The sequence below is a fragment of the Opisthocomus hoazin genome, chromosome 4 (assembly GCF_030867145.1).
Source record: "Opisthocomus hoazin isolate bOpiHoa1 chromosome 4, bOpiHoa1.hap1, whole genome shotgun sequence".
Classification (NCBI taxonomy): domain Eukaryota; kingdom Metazoa; phylum Chordata; class Aves; order Opisthocomiformes; family Opisthocomidae; genus Opisthocomus; species Opisthocomus hoazin.
Window position 1 is genome coordinate 72655810 of NC_134417.1, and position 13499 is coordinate 72669308.

At 35.9% G+C, this 13499-nt stretch overlaps 1 protein-coding gene across 1 annotated transcript in view; it reads left to right on the forward strand.

Annotated features, from left to right (window-relative positions):
- Nucleotides 1-13499, forward strand: part of MALRD1 (MAM and LDL receptor class A domain containing 1) — a 285631-nt gene that overhangs the window by 105387 nt on the left and 166745 nt on the right. The window contains exons 21-23 of the mRNA XM_009937935.2: nt 4989-5145; nt 8468-8578; nt 9453-9666. Of these exons, the coding sequence (XP_009936237.2) occupies nt 4989-5145; nt 8468-8578; nt 9453-9666 (482 nt within the window). The remainder of the gene's footprint in view (nt 1-4988; nt 5146-8467; nt 8579-9452; nt 9667-13499) is intronic.

The window sequence follows — 13499 nt, forward strand, 5'->3', positions numbered from 1 at the left end:
TTTTTTAGCATCTTTCTGTGATTTCTACATGCAGATGCAGTGTTGAGGGAACTGCTGGGGTTTGCTTTTTTATTTTGCAGAAGGATTACTCTTCTGCATATTTGTATAATACTTTGTCTAATGTTTCTCTACTGCTTCTACCCACCTTTCAGCAATCTCCTACCCTAAAGCCAAGCTTAAAGTAAACAGTACTGTAGGTACAATGTATATACAGCTTTCCCATTTTACAGTTAATATATTGAGATTACATTGGACCCTGTATGGACACATACAAAGGTAAAGATTAAGCCTTCCTTGTATCTTTGCCTGTTTCTTTAGGATTACTGTGATAATAATGGCTTGTGGATGCTGTATGTTCCTATTGCAACCTCTGTTGCCAATGCTAGAAAGTATGAAAGGTTAGCATCTTTTAAAGATTTTTAGTATAGACTTTTATTTTTATATCTACTTAAATTTTTTGCTAGAACTTTTATATCATCTGGTTTCTGACACTATAAACAATAAATAATAGGAATCAACATAAAATGAAGCAAGCATGATAGAAAGGTCAAAGTATCACAGTTTACAACTATCTTGTGTCAATTATATAAGGCGTTAAAATACCTATACTATACTCTGATGACATAGTACAAGAAAAATGTGACACCTATATAAATATTTTCTCCTTAATATGATTTCAGGAAGAAAAGGGGAGAATTTAACTCCCTCTTTCCTAATGAAACAGTAATCTAAAACATTTTCTCAGAAATCTTTTAATGAAATGTTTTCTAACTAGGAAATCCTAGCTACTCTAAAACCGAATTTGTACTGCAAATATCTGAACTTGGCAAAACTTATGTCAGCTGGTTACTGATGCTGTTGGAGGAAAGGGAATAGGTAGAGAAGAGACTGATCTCCCCTAGCTGCACTACCTTGATAAAGGATGCATGGGATGTGATAAACACAAACTGAAGTCACTGCCTTGTCTGTTGCAAACCATCAACTTGAGGTTTGATGGCCCACATTTTCCTGATGTGTCTGGTATCCCTCAATCCCGCTCCTTTGGTCAAGAGAGTACTTCTTTTGGATGTCATCTAATGTTCTACTTTGTTTTAACTACTAGTTTGGGCTTTCTCCCTATACAGAAACCCACATGGACTAGTAACAGGTCACTGACTTGGCAGATTTTGGACGGGTGGTGTTGGAGAAATGAAGAATAATGCTTTGAATGTGTAATAGGTCCAACATGTCTACGGGGCTCTGTTTTGTTCTATAGATACTGCACGGTGTTTATGGGCATATGTATTCAGGAAAAATGGAAAGTGGGAGTTACTGCTTTTTGAGTATCAAATTTTAGTATGGTGTGCTAAACTTTGGGATACCTATCACTCTAAGGAAACTGACTTTTCCCTTTCTGCTTTGTCTTTTTTGTTTTATCTTTTTTTTCCAATATTGCTGAGATTCAGAATGAAATCAGAACTCTTAAATGAAACTGAATTGTTTGTTTTCTAACCAGATTCAGTTTTTTCTCTAAATGAAATATGAAAGTTAAAGAGTAAAGGGTATTTTAGAAGTCCATCTAAGTGCTTAGTAAGGGATTCTCAAACAACTAGTAGAAGATCCATAGTTGAATTAACACTTTAAAAACAGAAAGATGTCCAGCGATTAATTAAATCTGAACTTGAACTTTCTCTAAGGGAAAGTTCAGCTGATTAATTTTTGATCCACTTTCAGCCATTACAACAATAGACAATTACTACTGTGAAATGAGTAATTCACAGCATGAGTCTTTACTTGATAATACTACCAGATTAAACTGGGCCTAATATTTTGGATAGGCCTCCAACTTTTTTTTAACACTCCTAATCTGTCCCCCAGTACTAATTCCTATCTAGTATATTCAGTTCCCTGTGTTCTTCTGAATGCTTTGAAGGGGGAAATACACAGATTCTTTTATGTATGCTTATTCATTGCTAACTACTTTTTAAAAGATAGTTGAAATATTATGCTATTAACAAAGTCAAGTATGGAAATGTAACTCAGTTGCTTATGTTGAATTTTTTATATCTATTAAAATGTTGTGAATTTCTCTCTGAAATTAATCAGGATTGTTGCACTGCACAGGAATGTCTCTATATAGGGAATGCTTGTAGTAAAGAGGTAAAATTAATTATTTTCAAAAGGTAAATATCAATATTTTAATGACGCATGTTGTAGCTGCCAACTAAATGGTTTTCCATGGGATAATTTTCCAAATTAGCCTGAGATCTTGCAGCTGCTGGCAGCGGACCCTGTGTATATTCTGCTTAATTTCAGCATTTACATAAGATCCACATTGAAAGCCACATTATTCGCTCTTATACATGTTGAACAAAGTTTTATTCTACACTTGTTACCATTGACTTCTTGAGGTCTCATTTGGAGGGAAAAAAAAAAGAAAAGAAGAATGGGAGTGCTTGTACGGAACAGAAAAGAAAGGAATTTAAGGAGGGGTCAGATGGTTAAATAGCACAATGAAGAAGCTACTACTTTGGCTGAAGACCACTCAAAGAACAAAGATGGGGGAGGGGAGAACTACTTCTGAGCAGAGTAAGAGAGACTAATAATTTAGGTTTATGGAAAGTTTTGTAACACCTTGTGCCTCTGTATACTTGCTGGTTTAAAATACGTGTAGGCCAGCTAAGAAATCTTCTACTTTAAAAATCACAGCTCAACAAGCTGAACAGATGATTGCATGTATCTTAACTGACTCCACTACAAAAGGTATATCGATAGAAGGTGCAGGTCCTCTAGCATGTAAACTATAGGCAAACAAAATTATTTCTGATTACTTTCTTCAAACTCTTACCTCTATGGGATGTGCATCTCCCGGTAAACTCCACGAAGGTTGCTGTACCAGACAGCTTAATGAATTCAAGACAGAGAGATTGCTTCCCTCTGTGAGCAAACATGGTGCAAGTTGTTGTCAGCTACAGACACTGGAAGAAATCTTTCCTTTTAAACAACAACATGGATGGGTCACAGGTATATCAGTCTTGTCCTCGGTGTAAAAATTTCCTTGGTAGGAGTGAAGGTGAACAAAGATGCTCTACATGCATTTACCCAGTCCCTTCTGATCCTTCCATTTTCCCTGACTTTCCCATGCATTCTTAATATTCTTGTAACCACCTACTGCCACCATGTTTAACTAGTGCTCAGTGCACTGTATCATACAGGGGACTTTAACCTGGTCTGCTAGTTTGAAATGTATATTTAAAGCAAACATCAAAAGAATAGCAAAAAATAATTGGAATGGCACCTGCCTTCTTGGGATGCACTACTGAACCAGTACTATCTAGGCAGAGATGTGGTTTTGGTCTGCCTTCACGACAAAGACCTATCTGACAGAACACATCAAATAAAAGGTGGATGTTTGAATTTCATAACAGTACTGATTGTAGCCCATCACTGTTTGAAACTAATGTCACTGAGAGGCCTGGACATGATACTGAATACTCTGGGAAGTATGAGGGCTGTAAGTGCTATTGCTTTTCAGAGCTCTTTATCATTCTTCTTCTTACAACCCTCTTGAATGTCATTGTAAATATTTTGCTGACACTCATGGACCACTGAAGGCATGAGTTCCCAGCAGCAGAGTGAATTCTTGATTTTTGAATGTTTTTGCAAACCTTAAGAGAGCTAGATATTCTTTTACCTCCAGGCCAGACTCTGTAGAATCCTCAACACCAAGGAAAAGATTAAACCAAAAATTGCTACATGATAACAACAGATTCCTTCAGCAGAAAGGAGAGAAATAAATTAATATTCCAAATGCAGAATTGTTTGAAACATTGTAACTATGCAGTTTTCAGAGTTTTCATTTTTCACTTGTAGTACATGTACTTTATTAGGAGAAGCTGTTTTAACAGAAATGGTCTATTGCTTTTTATTTTAGGATTATATTTACCTAATTGCCCTAAGGCTTCCATATATGTTACTCTGTCCTGTGCTTATTTTCTGCCACAGTTCACTTCCAAATACTTATGCTACTGTCTCAAGGATGACATAAATGTGTGCAGGAATTAGAGAGATGTCTGAATTGCCAGGACACAGTGATGAACGAAAAACTTCAGTGACACTTCTCTCATCTGCTTCTGAATGAAAAGAAAAATAAGACTGCGGAGAAGACTCAAATTTCCCCAAAACATTAGTTTTCTCTGTAGAATCCCACCAGACTGACTTTGGTCCCTCTTGGCTATTTCGGCAGTCCCCAGTGATTTCACCCATAACATGTCTGAGCGGACATGGTCACTGCCTTCTCACAGCTGCAGTGGTGCAACTTTATGGAACAGCTGCTCAGAGCTTGACCAAATGGGAAAACTGAAAAGCAAGGCAAACCTAATACCAGGACCTTTTAAAAAAATGTAGGTCCCATTCTCAGGTTTGTAAGCCCTTGCTGGAAAAGTTATTTCTTTTGAGAAGCACAGAAGAAGTAGCAGCTCCACTGAGGAGAACAGAATCTTATCTTTGGTCAACAGTTGCTTTTTATTTTGAAAAGCAAGGTTTGTAGGAGCCAAATCTTAGATACCCAAAACACTGTGTTCTCTCAGAGTCTGATGCTTACTGCAAAGCCATCTTCAATCTTTCCCAGCAGCTCAGGAGAAATAATTTCACTCAGTATCTTGGATTTTCTCAACTTCAAACCCAGATCAAACCCTCTGGTTTCCCTGAGGAAAGAGGGCAGGGGGGAAACCCAGAGGTCCTCCAGCCCTTGTCTATACACCTGTCTAGATAAATGCTGATTTTGGTTCTGTATTTTGTTTTGCCTGTCTGTGATATAAAAATACTAGCTGCCTTTTCAAGGGCTTTTTGGGATTCTGGCTACACACTGATAAACTAAAGGGCATCCAGATATCCAGACAGAAGATGCTAAGTGTGTATAAAGAAATATTACCAATTTAACTTCAACTAGAACTTAATTATTATTCAACTTTTTGTTTTAATAAAGAAAAACCTTTCTCTCTGAGCAGGTGTACTGAAGAGGGCTGGTATCTCTTTGCAGACAGCTCAAATGGAGCATTTGGTCACACTGCTGACATTGCTACCCCAGTCATCTCTCTCACGGGGCCCAAATGCAAAATTGTGTTCTGGAACTACATGAATGGTTCAACAATAGGTTCTCTGGAGGTATGGAGATGTTTTTTGATTTGGGTTGTGGGTTTTTTACTACCTGAAATTGCTGTGAGAAAATTCATGCCTTGCCATTTAGTTTCATTAATGCCTAGGCTGCTAATAAATGAAAATGAACAATTACTAACACTCTACTGCTGTCAATGTGTTATGATCTGAAGGAAGTATGAGCTCAAGTAAGCTGTGGAAAATGTACCTTTCTACAGCAATCAAAAATGCTGATGTTTATTGACATGCTGTGGTTGGAACTTCCATGCAAGAAAATTCTTGTACTGCACAATACACTTTGACATTGAAAAGCGTAAGTATTTGGACATCAAGGTCTTTGGCTGAATGCGAGACCATGAAAAAAGAAGTAGTTTTATTAAAGCGTACTCTGAAGTTTTGTAGAAACTGCTTATTGTTATGTTATATCTTGGAAAGTTTAACATATATCTTTCAGAGGTTAATTACATTAATGTAGGCAGCATTGAACTACTTCTAGGATTTAAAAATAACAAACTTTCTTACCCACGCCCTGTTCTTCAATCCAGTTAAAATAAAGGCAATTCCGTAAAGTAAATTGAACTCATTCAGCATCTTCTAGATCAAACGACTCACTGCAAAGTAAATAAATAAAACAGCAACCTTGTTCTCAACAATTTGTTTGTCACCCATCTGAGTAACTACTATGGGATTTCACATTAATTTTGCACAATAACTACAGCATCAGAAATCGATTGAAAAAATACTCAGGGTAAGATACTCAGTCACATGTGCACTCAGTATCAAACTGGGTGTGGCTAGTGTGTGTGAATTTAATTGTACAAATAAATTCTTGCTTGTTTGATTACACTGAATAACAGAAGACAGAATAAAAATCTGGTAGAATTCAACTGTTTTGAAGATGAAATTAAAATGTATGTTGAGATTAGAACTGAAATCTAAGCTGCGATGTCCTTCACCCCATGCATGTGACTTGTCAGACGTTCAGAGGCAGCATGCTTTGTGTTTCTTGATTTTTTTCTTTAACAACTTTAAAGATATCACTGAATTTCTTCCAAGTAAGTAAAGATCATTCTAGGCTGCTTGGCAAGTAGTCAAATTTTAATCAACCAGAGTTAGTGGCTGATCAGAGTATAAAGATGGTTTCTCCTCCGTCTTAAGACACGAGACAGATTAATTTTCTTTGACACTTCTTTGCGTTTACTGCAGAGTTCAGGGCTTCTTTAGAGTGCAGGAACTTTTGTTGCTTGGAATCAAGTCCACAGAGTGTTTTGTAGAAACTAACAGCAAATTCTATGAGCCATGCCCAGTATTACCACCACAAAAAAAGAATGTATATAGATTATATTTTTTCTTGGTTTTAACATAGACTACAATTCCTTTCTATTCCTTAACTGATTTCCCCCTCTGTAAATTAACTGATTTTAAGATGCACCAAAGAAAAATCACAAAATCTTTGCATTTTAAACATTGTAAATATTTACATAATTTCAACTGGTTAATTAAGCAATTCAAAATGAATGTAGGAATAACTCAGTATATAAAATTATTTAGGTATTTTCTCATTATTTTCTTCTAAAGATTCTAAGTATTATATGAATGTGAATCTGTTCTGTGCTTAAAAATCACTAAAGATCTTTTATCCATCTCTTCCCCCAAGATTACCATATTTGTATTTAATTCACAAGTTGGATTTTTGCATGTTAGTCTGCATCCATGTTGTCAAATGTCATGTAGGATGTGTTGAAGACTTCCGTGCTGTTTGCATGAGCGTCTGTCTGCTTGTGTTTCTATGACTTTCTTAAACATTGATTAGCTGTTGCTTTATTGTGCAACCTCAGTTTGAATATTTGTTGGAACCATTTTTGTCTGGTTTCTGCCCTCCGACTTGGCATGGGTAAATCTACCAAAATGTTAGATGTGTTTTATCAATAACTTGCAATGTAATCAAACTGCATAGGGCTTCAAAGTGCATTAGTGCACAGGGAAGGCTTGGATTTGGATAGCACATAAATTTATGGGCTTATTTAACTCTATAATTATAACCTTTAGCATGATATGATAGAAAATGTGAATTTCTGATGAATGACTTTGTTTTATAATTTAGTAGATAATTAACTGTTTATGTAGAAGCAAGTATGTATTTGTCTACATAGTCACACACATTTATATCTATATTCGTATAAATATATAGCTTGTATGTGAGTGTAAGAAAAATCTTTTCTTATTCAACATCCTTTATTCTCTCAAATAATGTCTGTAATCCCTGTTTCTCTCCAATTTATTTTTTTCCCCTTAAAATTCATGTCTTCTGTGGGCAGTTCTTCTTGTCTATAAAGCCAGGTGTTACTTTGTTTTCCTATTTAATTCACTATATTAAACCTGTTTCTTTTATTCCTCTGGAATGAAAGCTCTTCAGTGTGGGGATCTGCTATTTGCTTGGCAGAATTTACCTGTTATGCAATATCATATACACTCATGGGACTGCATAAATATAAAAAAAAAAAAAAGAAAACTTTTTTTCATTAAGATGAAAAATGCCTGGGCTGCCCTAAGAAGATTACACAGAGTAGCAATAAATCCTTGAAAGCAGAAGCAGTTCAGGCACCTGGTGAACTGATATTTAGCTCTGCGAGTACTGGCTGGAAACACAGCTTGGCACACTTCATCAGACGGCCATCTTGTCATTATTGTCAGCTCAGTGGAATTGGGATGCACAAGAGGTTGAAGTAAAGCATATTTAGGACATTATGCTCATGTTGCAAAGTGTCAGCTTTCCCCAAGTTAACGACTGTTCACAGGGATAAGGGTGTTTATGAGTCTCCCATTGCTCAAACAGATGAAATCTGGCCTTTAGAAGAGAAGAACAAGTGTTTATTTGTAGAAGAAAAAACTAATATATTTTTTCACTGTCTCATTAATGCTGTTTCCATGTCTTGCAAATGGATTCCGACTCATTAACGAGCAATTTAATGAGTGTCAGATAGGACATTAGGAAAAGGTTCTTCACTGAGAGGGTGGTCAGTCACTGGAACAAGCTCCTCACAGAAGCAGTCATGTCACCAAGCTTGTCAAAGTAAGAGGAGTGTCTAGGCGAAGCTCTTAGTCATATGGTTTAGTTTTAGGTAGACCTGTGAGGAGCAGGGAGTGCCCTCAATGATCCATATGGGTCCTTTCCAACTCCAGAATTCTGATTCTATGATTCTGTGATATTTAGTAGTGGTATAAAGATAAGTTGTACAAGATAGTCTCATACTCTTGTATACAATGAAGAAACCTAAAGCAAGTTGGTAACGGAAAGATTTTTTGTGACCTAGAATTATTTCCTTTTTAGGTACTCTGTAAAACCAGTAACAAGATTTCTAAACTGTGGACTCAAAGTGGCAGCCAAGGTCCCCAATGGAACAGAGCAGAAGTGTTCTTAGGAATTCGTTCAAATTTTCAGGTATGTATTCCTATATCTCTACACAGATGGCTTGAGGTACTTTTTTATTATGCGTTCTTCACTTCCTCATTTCCCTTTTTGCCACGGACATATACTGTACCTCCCCTTCTGAATAGAAAAAGTAATCTTTTTGACTGTCTTATTGGTTATCAGAGCTGGACACAAGTTTTTGGAAATTTGTCACTCCCTTTCAATCTCAGACTGGTACCCATTATTAAGATGGTGAATTCCTTCTATGTTTGAGTCTAATTCAGGCTATATTATTCCACTTCCTTTTCCTTAGTGTATAGTAGTTTTAGTCTGGCTTATGAAAAAAGAGTCTTGAGCATGATGTTTGCTTTGAAATATGAGCTGATTCCTAAGCCTTGTAGAGATACTTTGTCATGGATTTCCCATGCTTAGTTGTATCCTTTTAAAAAAAAACTCAAACAGCTAGGAGCGTATTTAAAAATGCGTTACATTCCCTTTACTTATGTCTTGGATGACTTTTAATTAAACTTTAACATTCTTTTTACGTTAATGGGAATAACTGATGACTGACTCAGATTAGGCTTTTTCATGCTTACTTTGCAGAAGCAAGTAGAACCCTTGCTATCAATTCAGGAGAAGTGGGGACTAGTATCAGTTTGTGTTGTTCATTTTCTTTTCCTTTATTTTTTTGTACTTGGTTGATGTTAGAAGATGGTCCTTCAATAACTGTGGTGACAGATCTGTACAGGCAGTGTTACAAACTTTCATTGGACTGTGCTATGAGAGTAAGAACTAACCACTTTGTATTCCAAGACTTGTCATTCATGTTCTATTCCAGATGTCTGTTCATGCTTTTATACATCTTAACACTGTTTTATTGTATTAGCTCTGAAATTTTTATTAGGTTGTTTTCAGGGCAATACGTGGTGTCAGTTACATGGGAGATGTGGCAGTAGATGACATTACCTTCGAAGATTGTTCGCCTTTGCTCATCCCAGACAGACCTTGCACATCAGAGGAGTTCATGTGTGCTAACAAGTACTGCATCCCAAAGGACAGTCTGTGTGATTTTGTAAATGACTGCGCAGATAACTCAGATGAGAGCCCTATTATTTGCAGTAAGTATGGTAGATTTTTAAAGATAATTATTGTGAAAAACTGTGCCTGCTGTGAATTGTTATTACTTGAATACTTTCAGCAGCTCATCAGCTAAGAAAGCAAACAAGAAGGTAATAACTTAATTCTATTCTTTGGCTTTTAAGGATTTTAAATTACTATTATTTAATTTGAAATCATATGATAGAAAATAAAAAGAGGTGTTAGGGAATCACTCAGAAAGCAGCTGTCTTCAAAAGCAGAATAATAATCTCATGCTTTCCATATTATAAGAATGTTTTAAGGTGGAAAAAATACTTCAAGCGTAATACTTTTGGGATATGAGGGACCTACCTTCTTTAATATTTCAAGGACTGTCAGGTCTCTCAGCAGTTATTTTAATCTGAATACTATAAAATTTTGGTTTTACAAGAGATATCAAGAAACAGCATCTGTAGTATCAGATTCAAAGAATGATGTTTCATATCAAATGAGTTCTCCTCCAGAGAAAGAGATCACTATATGTAATACTAACACTTTCTTTTTTCTAGTACATTGTGCGAAATACTCATATAATCATACATGCATTGTTTGGTACCATAAGAACAGTTGCCTTATTTTTATTGAGATTAAGCATACAGTTTATCAAATTCTCAGTGAATACAATTCTATGTAGCAAAGGTACCCTGACATCCTATGAAGCTAAGGTACACAGCAAAGGGACTGCATTTTGCACATTATTTTCATATTAAAATTCTCGGTTATTTCTAAACCAGGAATAGCATGTCACAAAGCTATGTGCGCAGCAGTTCAGATATTCTGCAAGTGAAAATGAGGAGTATATCAAGTTGGAATTACTCTGTTGAAAAAGATTCTCATATTTTGATTTTTATTTTCTGAAATATTTAAAAGCTGTTTACCTGTGACCTTTCTGAGTTTTCTTGATTGTCTGTATTTCCGATGAAACACCATCAGCAAAGACTGAAGCATTAGGGGTGAGACGGTTCAAACAGGCTGATAGGATTTGGTTTTGGGGCCCCCTAAAGTAAGTATTTCCTTCTGATTCCCCATTGGAAAAGAGATGAACTGAAACAGTCTCACAAAGAAAATGCTTTCCTGTAAAGTCCTTTCCTTACCTATTATTTTTAAGTTAAAAAAAAAAAATTTAAAAAAATATTAAGAAAAGAACTTTCCTGACTGCATTTTAATAGGAAGCTCTACAATGAAGTATTATAGAGTCTTAAGAGCATAGGGGTCATTTTTGGGTGAAACGTCTATATCAACATAGATTTTGCCTCAGATAAAAAAATTAATCCCATTTCATAATGTCTAATTGTGCTGTAAAATGCTTGGTGATCAATAGTTACTTTCTTTGTCAGGTCTGGCAGTGCTTTATTCAATAGCATTTTCAATAGCAGTGTCAGGAATTAGACTAATCTTTGCTTTCCTTTTTTTTCTTTTTTGGGAGTTTCTTCTATTGGTGCTGCCTCTGCTTATAGATTTAATAAAGTAGAAATACATAATACAATACTTGCTGAAAGTATACCTAATAGAAAAATGTTACTTCTGTTTTCACAGATATTTCATGAGACAGGCTGCCTCTGAAGGGAACTTTAATGATAAAAGCACTTATTCACTCTTTGTGAAGTTTCTTTCATTGCAGCCATCAGAGAACAGTTGTTTGCTCACTGCTGAACCATAGAATGGTAGCTTGAAAACCTCAAGCTCGAAAGTCTGGGGAAGGCTTTAGTAGGGCAAAGCATGATAGATCAAAGTACAGGAACCAAGAAATAGGCAGTTTTGCCCAGGCATAGCAATCGTGTTTATAAAACAGGAAAACTGTGCAGCTTCAAGGCATCTCTATAGTACCTTTTAGCAGTAGGCCTCCCTGAATTGCTAGCTTTAACTGTAGATGTTATTTGCTACGTGCACAAACTCATCACATATTAGTTAATGAAATATTTCTGCATAATGTTGAAAGAAACTAGTCCTGAATCTCTGTAATATTCCTGAAACTCCAGAATATTAGAAGGACTATATCACGTGATGATACTCGCCAAGTGTAATTAGCAATGTCTAGACAAATCCAGTGCTGCTGAGATATAAACTATGCCTCATAAAGCTGTTAAATTACTATTGAGAGACCTGTGTGTTGGTTTTGTTGGCTTTGCAGAGGTCTTTTTTTAGCTAGTTGCATGACGTCAGTGCCATATAAGAAGTACACATTTTAACCGATATACTGACTCATGAAATGTTTAGAAATTATTCCATTAGGTACTGAATGAGTGATCCATGCTCAGAGTTTTAAGTATGATGTCAGTCTTTGGTTTAGCTCATCGGTGTGCTTCCGAAGCAAATCTTTCTGTGATTCCCATGTATTGCGATTTGGTTTGCATTGTAGAGTGTACTCAAGCATGTGACCTAGGCTCCTTTTATTAGAAAATAAATTGAAAGATGAATTCCAGGAGGGCATCAAAAGTATTCTAAACACTAGTGGTTATTCAGCCAGCAGGATAAGTTTATACCACTTCAGCCTTCACTCCTCTGCCATTCCGTTGTATGCCATCAGGTCCTCAACATCAGGCGTTTTGCTCTACAAATCTCCTCCTAGAGCTCTGTACTTCCTGTTCATCTAGGCATAACTGTTGGGAGTAATATGACTTAAAATAGTTTAAATTTTGCTCCATTTTATTGCTTGGTTTATTGCAATATTCATTAAATCTTTTGTGATCAATATAATACAATTCATATACCTACTGTTAAGTGTTTTTCTTGAATTATTAAGCTCTCATAGAGTAGGTTAATTTGGCAGCCCTGTGTCACTGCTCCACAGACAAAAGGATTAGCTTTGCTTTTGTACTTCATTACAAAGAGTTCACAATTCCTCACAGAAGTGACTACTACCAAAGATCTAATATGCAAGTGCAGAATCATCTGCTGTAACTAGAGCTTCTAAGCAGGCTGCCTAAGTTCTCTTTTTCATTGGTAGAGTGACTCATTTCCAAGCTCAAGTTCATGTAGTTTAAAATCGATTGTTTAAGTTAGATTAGGCATCTTGTCCTGTAGATATGACTATTTTTCCCTGTTTACTGTAGAGATCCTACAAGAACATCTAAATTTAGATTAGGTAACATGCAATGTGTACAGCATTAGCAGGGATGTTCAATGCTCATGTTTCAAGCTCTTGAGTCCTGAAACCATGCCTTTAAAATAAAATGGTCAGTTGCATACATGAATTTTATTGACTCAACATGGAATTTGTAAGTAAGTGAATTAATTTCTTTAACTAGGATCATGAAATATTAAGTAACTAAATGATCATGTGGCATAAGATGAGTAGTGACAAATTTTACAGTCAGTTACACCCAGTTGAGGTAAACTACAATCTATGTTTTGCATAAATGATAATCATATCACTACATCAGGTTTGCAGGTTTTTTAATATTTGTTTCAGACTGCACCATATTTGCAGACAAAGGTAAAAGATAGTGAAGTTATTTTTGCTGAATAGACTGTATTTTTAAGGAAAACGTTTCTACCTTATTTTTCACCCACATGACCTTTACAAAGAAAAATAGAAGGAAGAAATCTTTCATCTGATTTCACCTTGAAATTTTAGAGGTAGCTCTCTGTACGGTTTTGGTCCATGTGTAGGCTCCACGGATTTTAGCTCCTTGGCCTCATTACTGAGGCTTCCAGCTGCCAATTAGATAAATCTACTTTTAAATGGGTGAGATTTATCAGACCCTAGAAGAGGCCCAGATTCTGTTTACTTTTTGTGAGAGAGCTTTTGTCATTTCTTATGTTGTCAGACCAAATAATCCATACAGTTTCCAAATTTATCTTCCAAGCACTT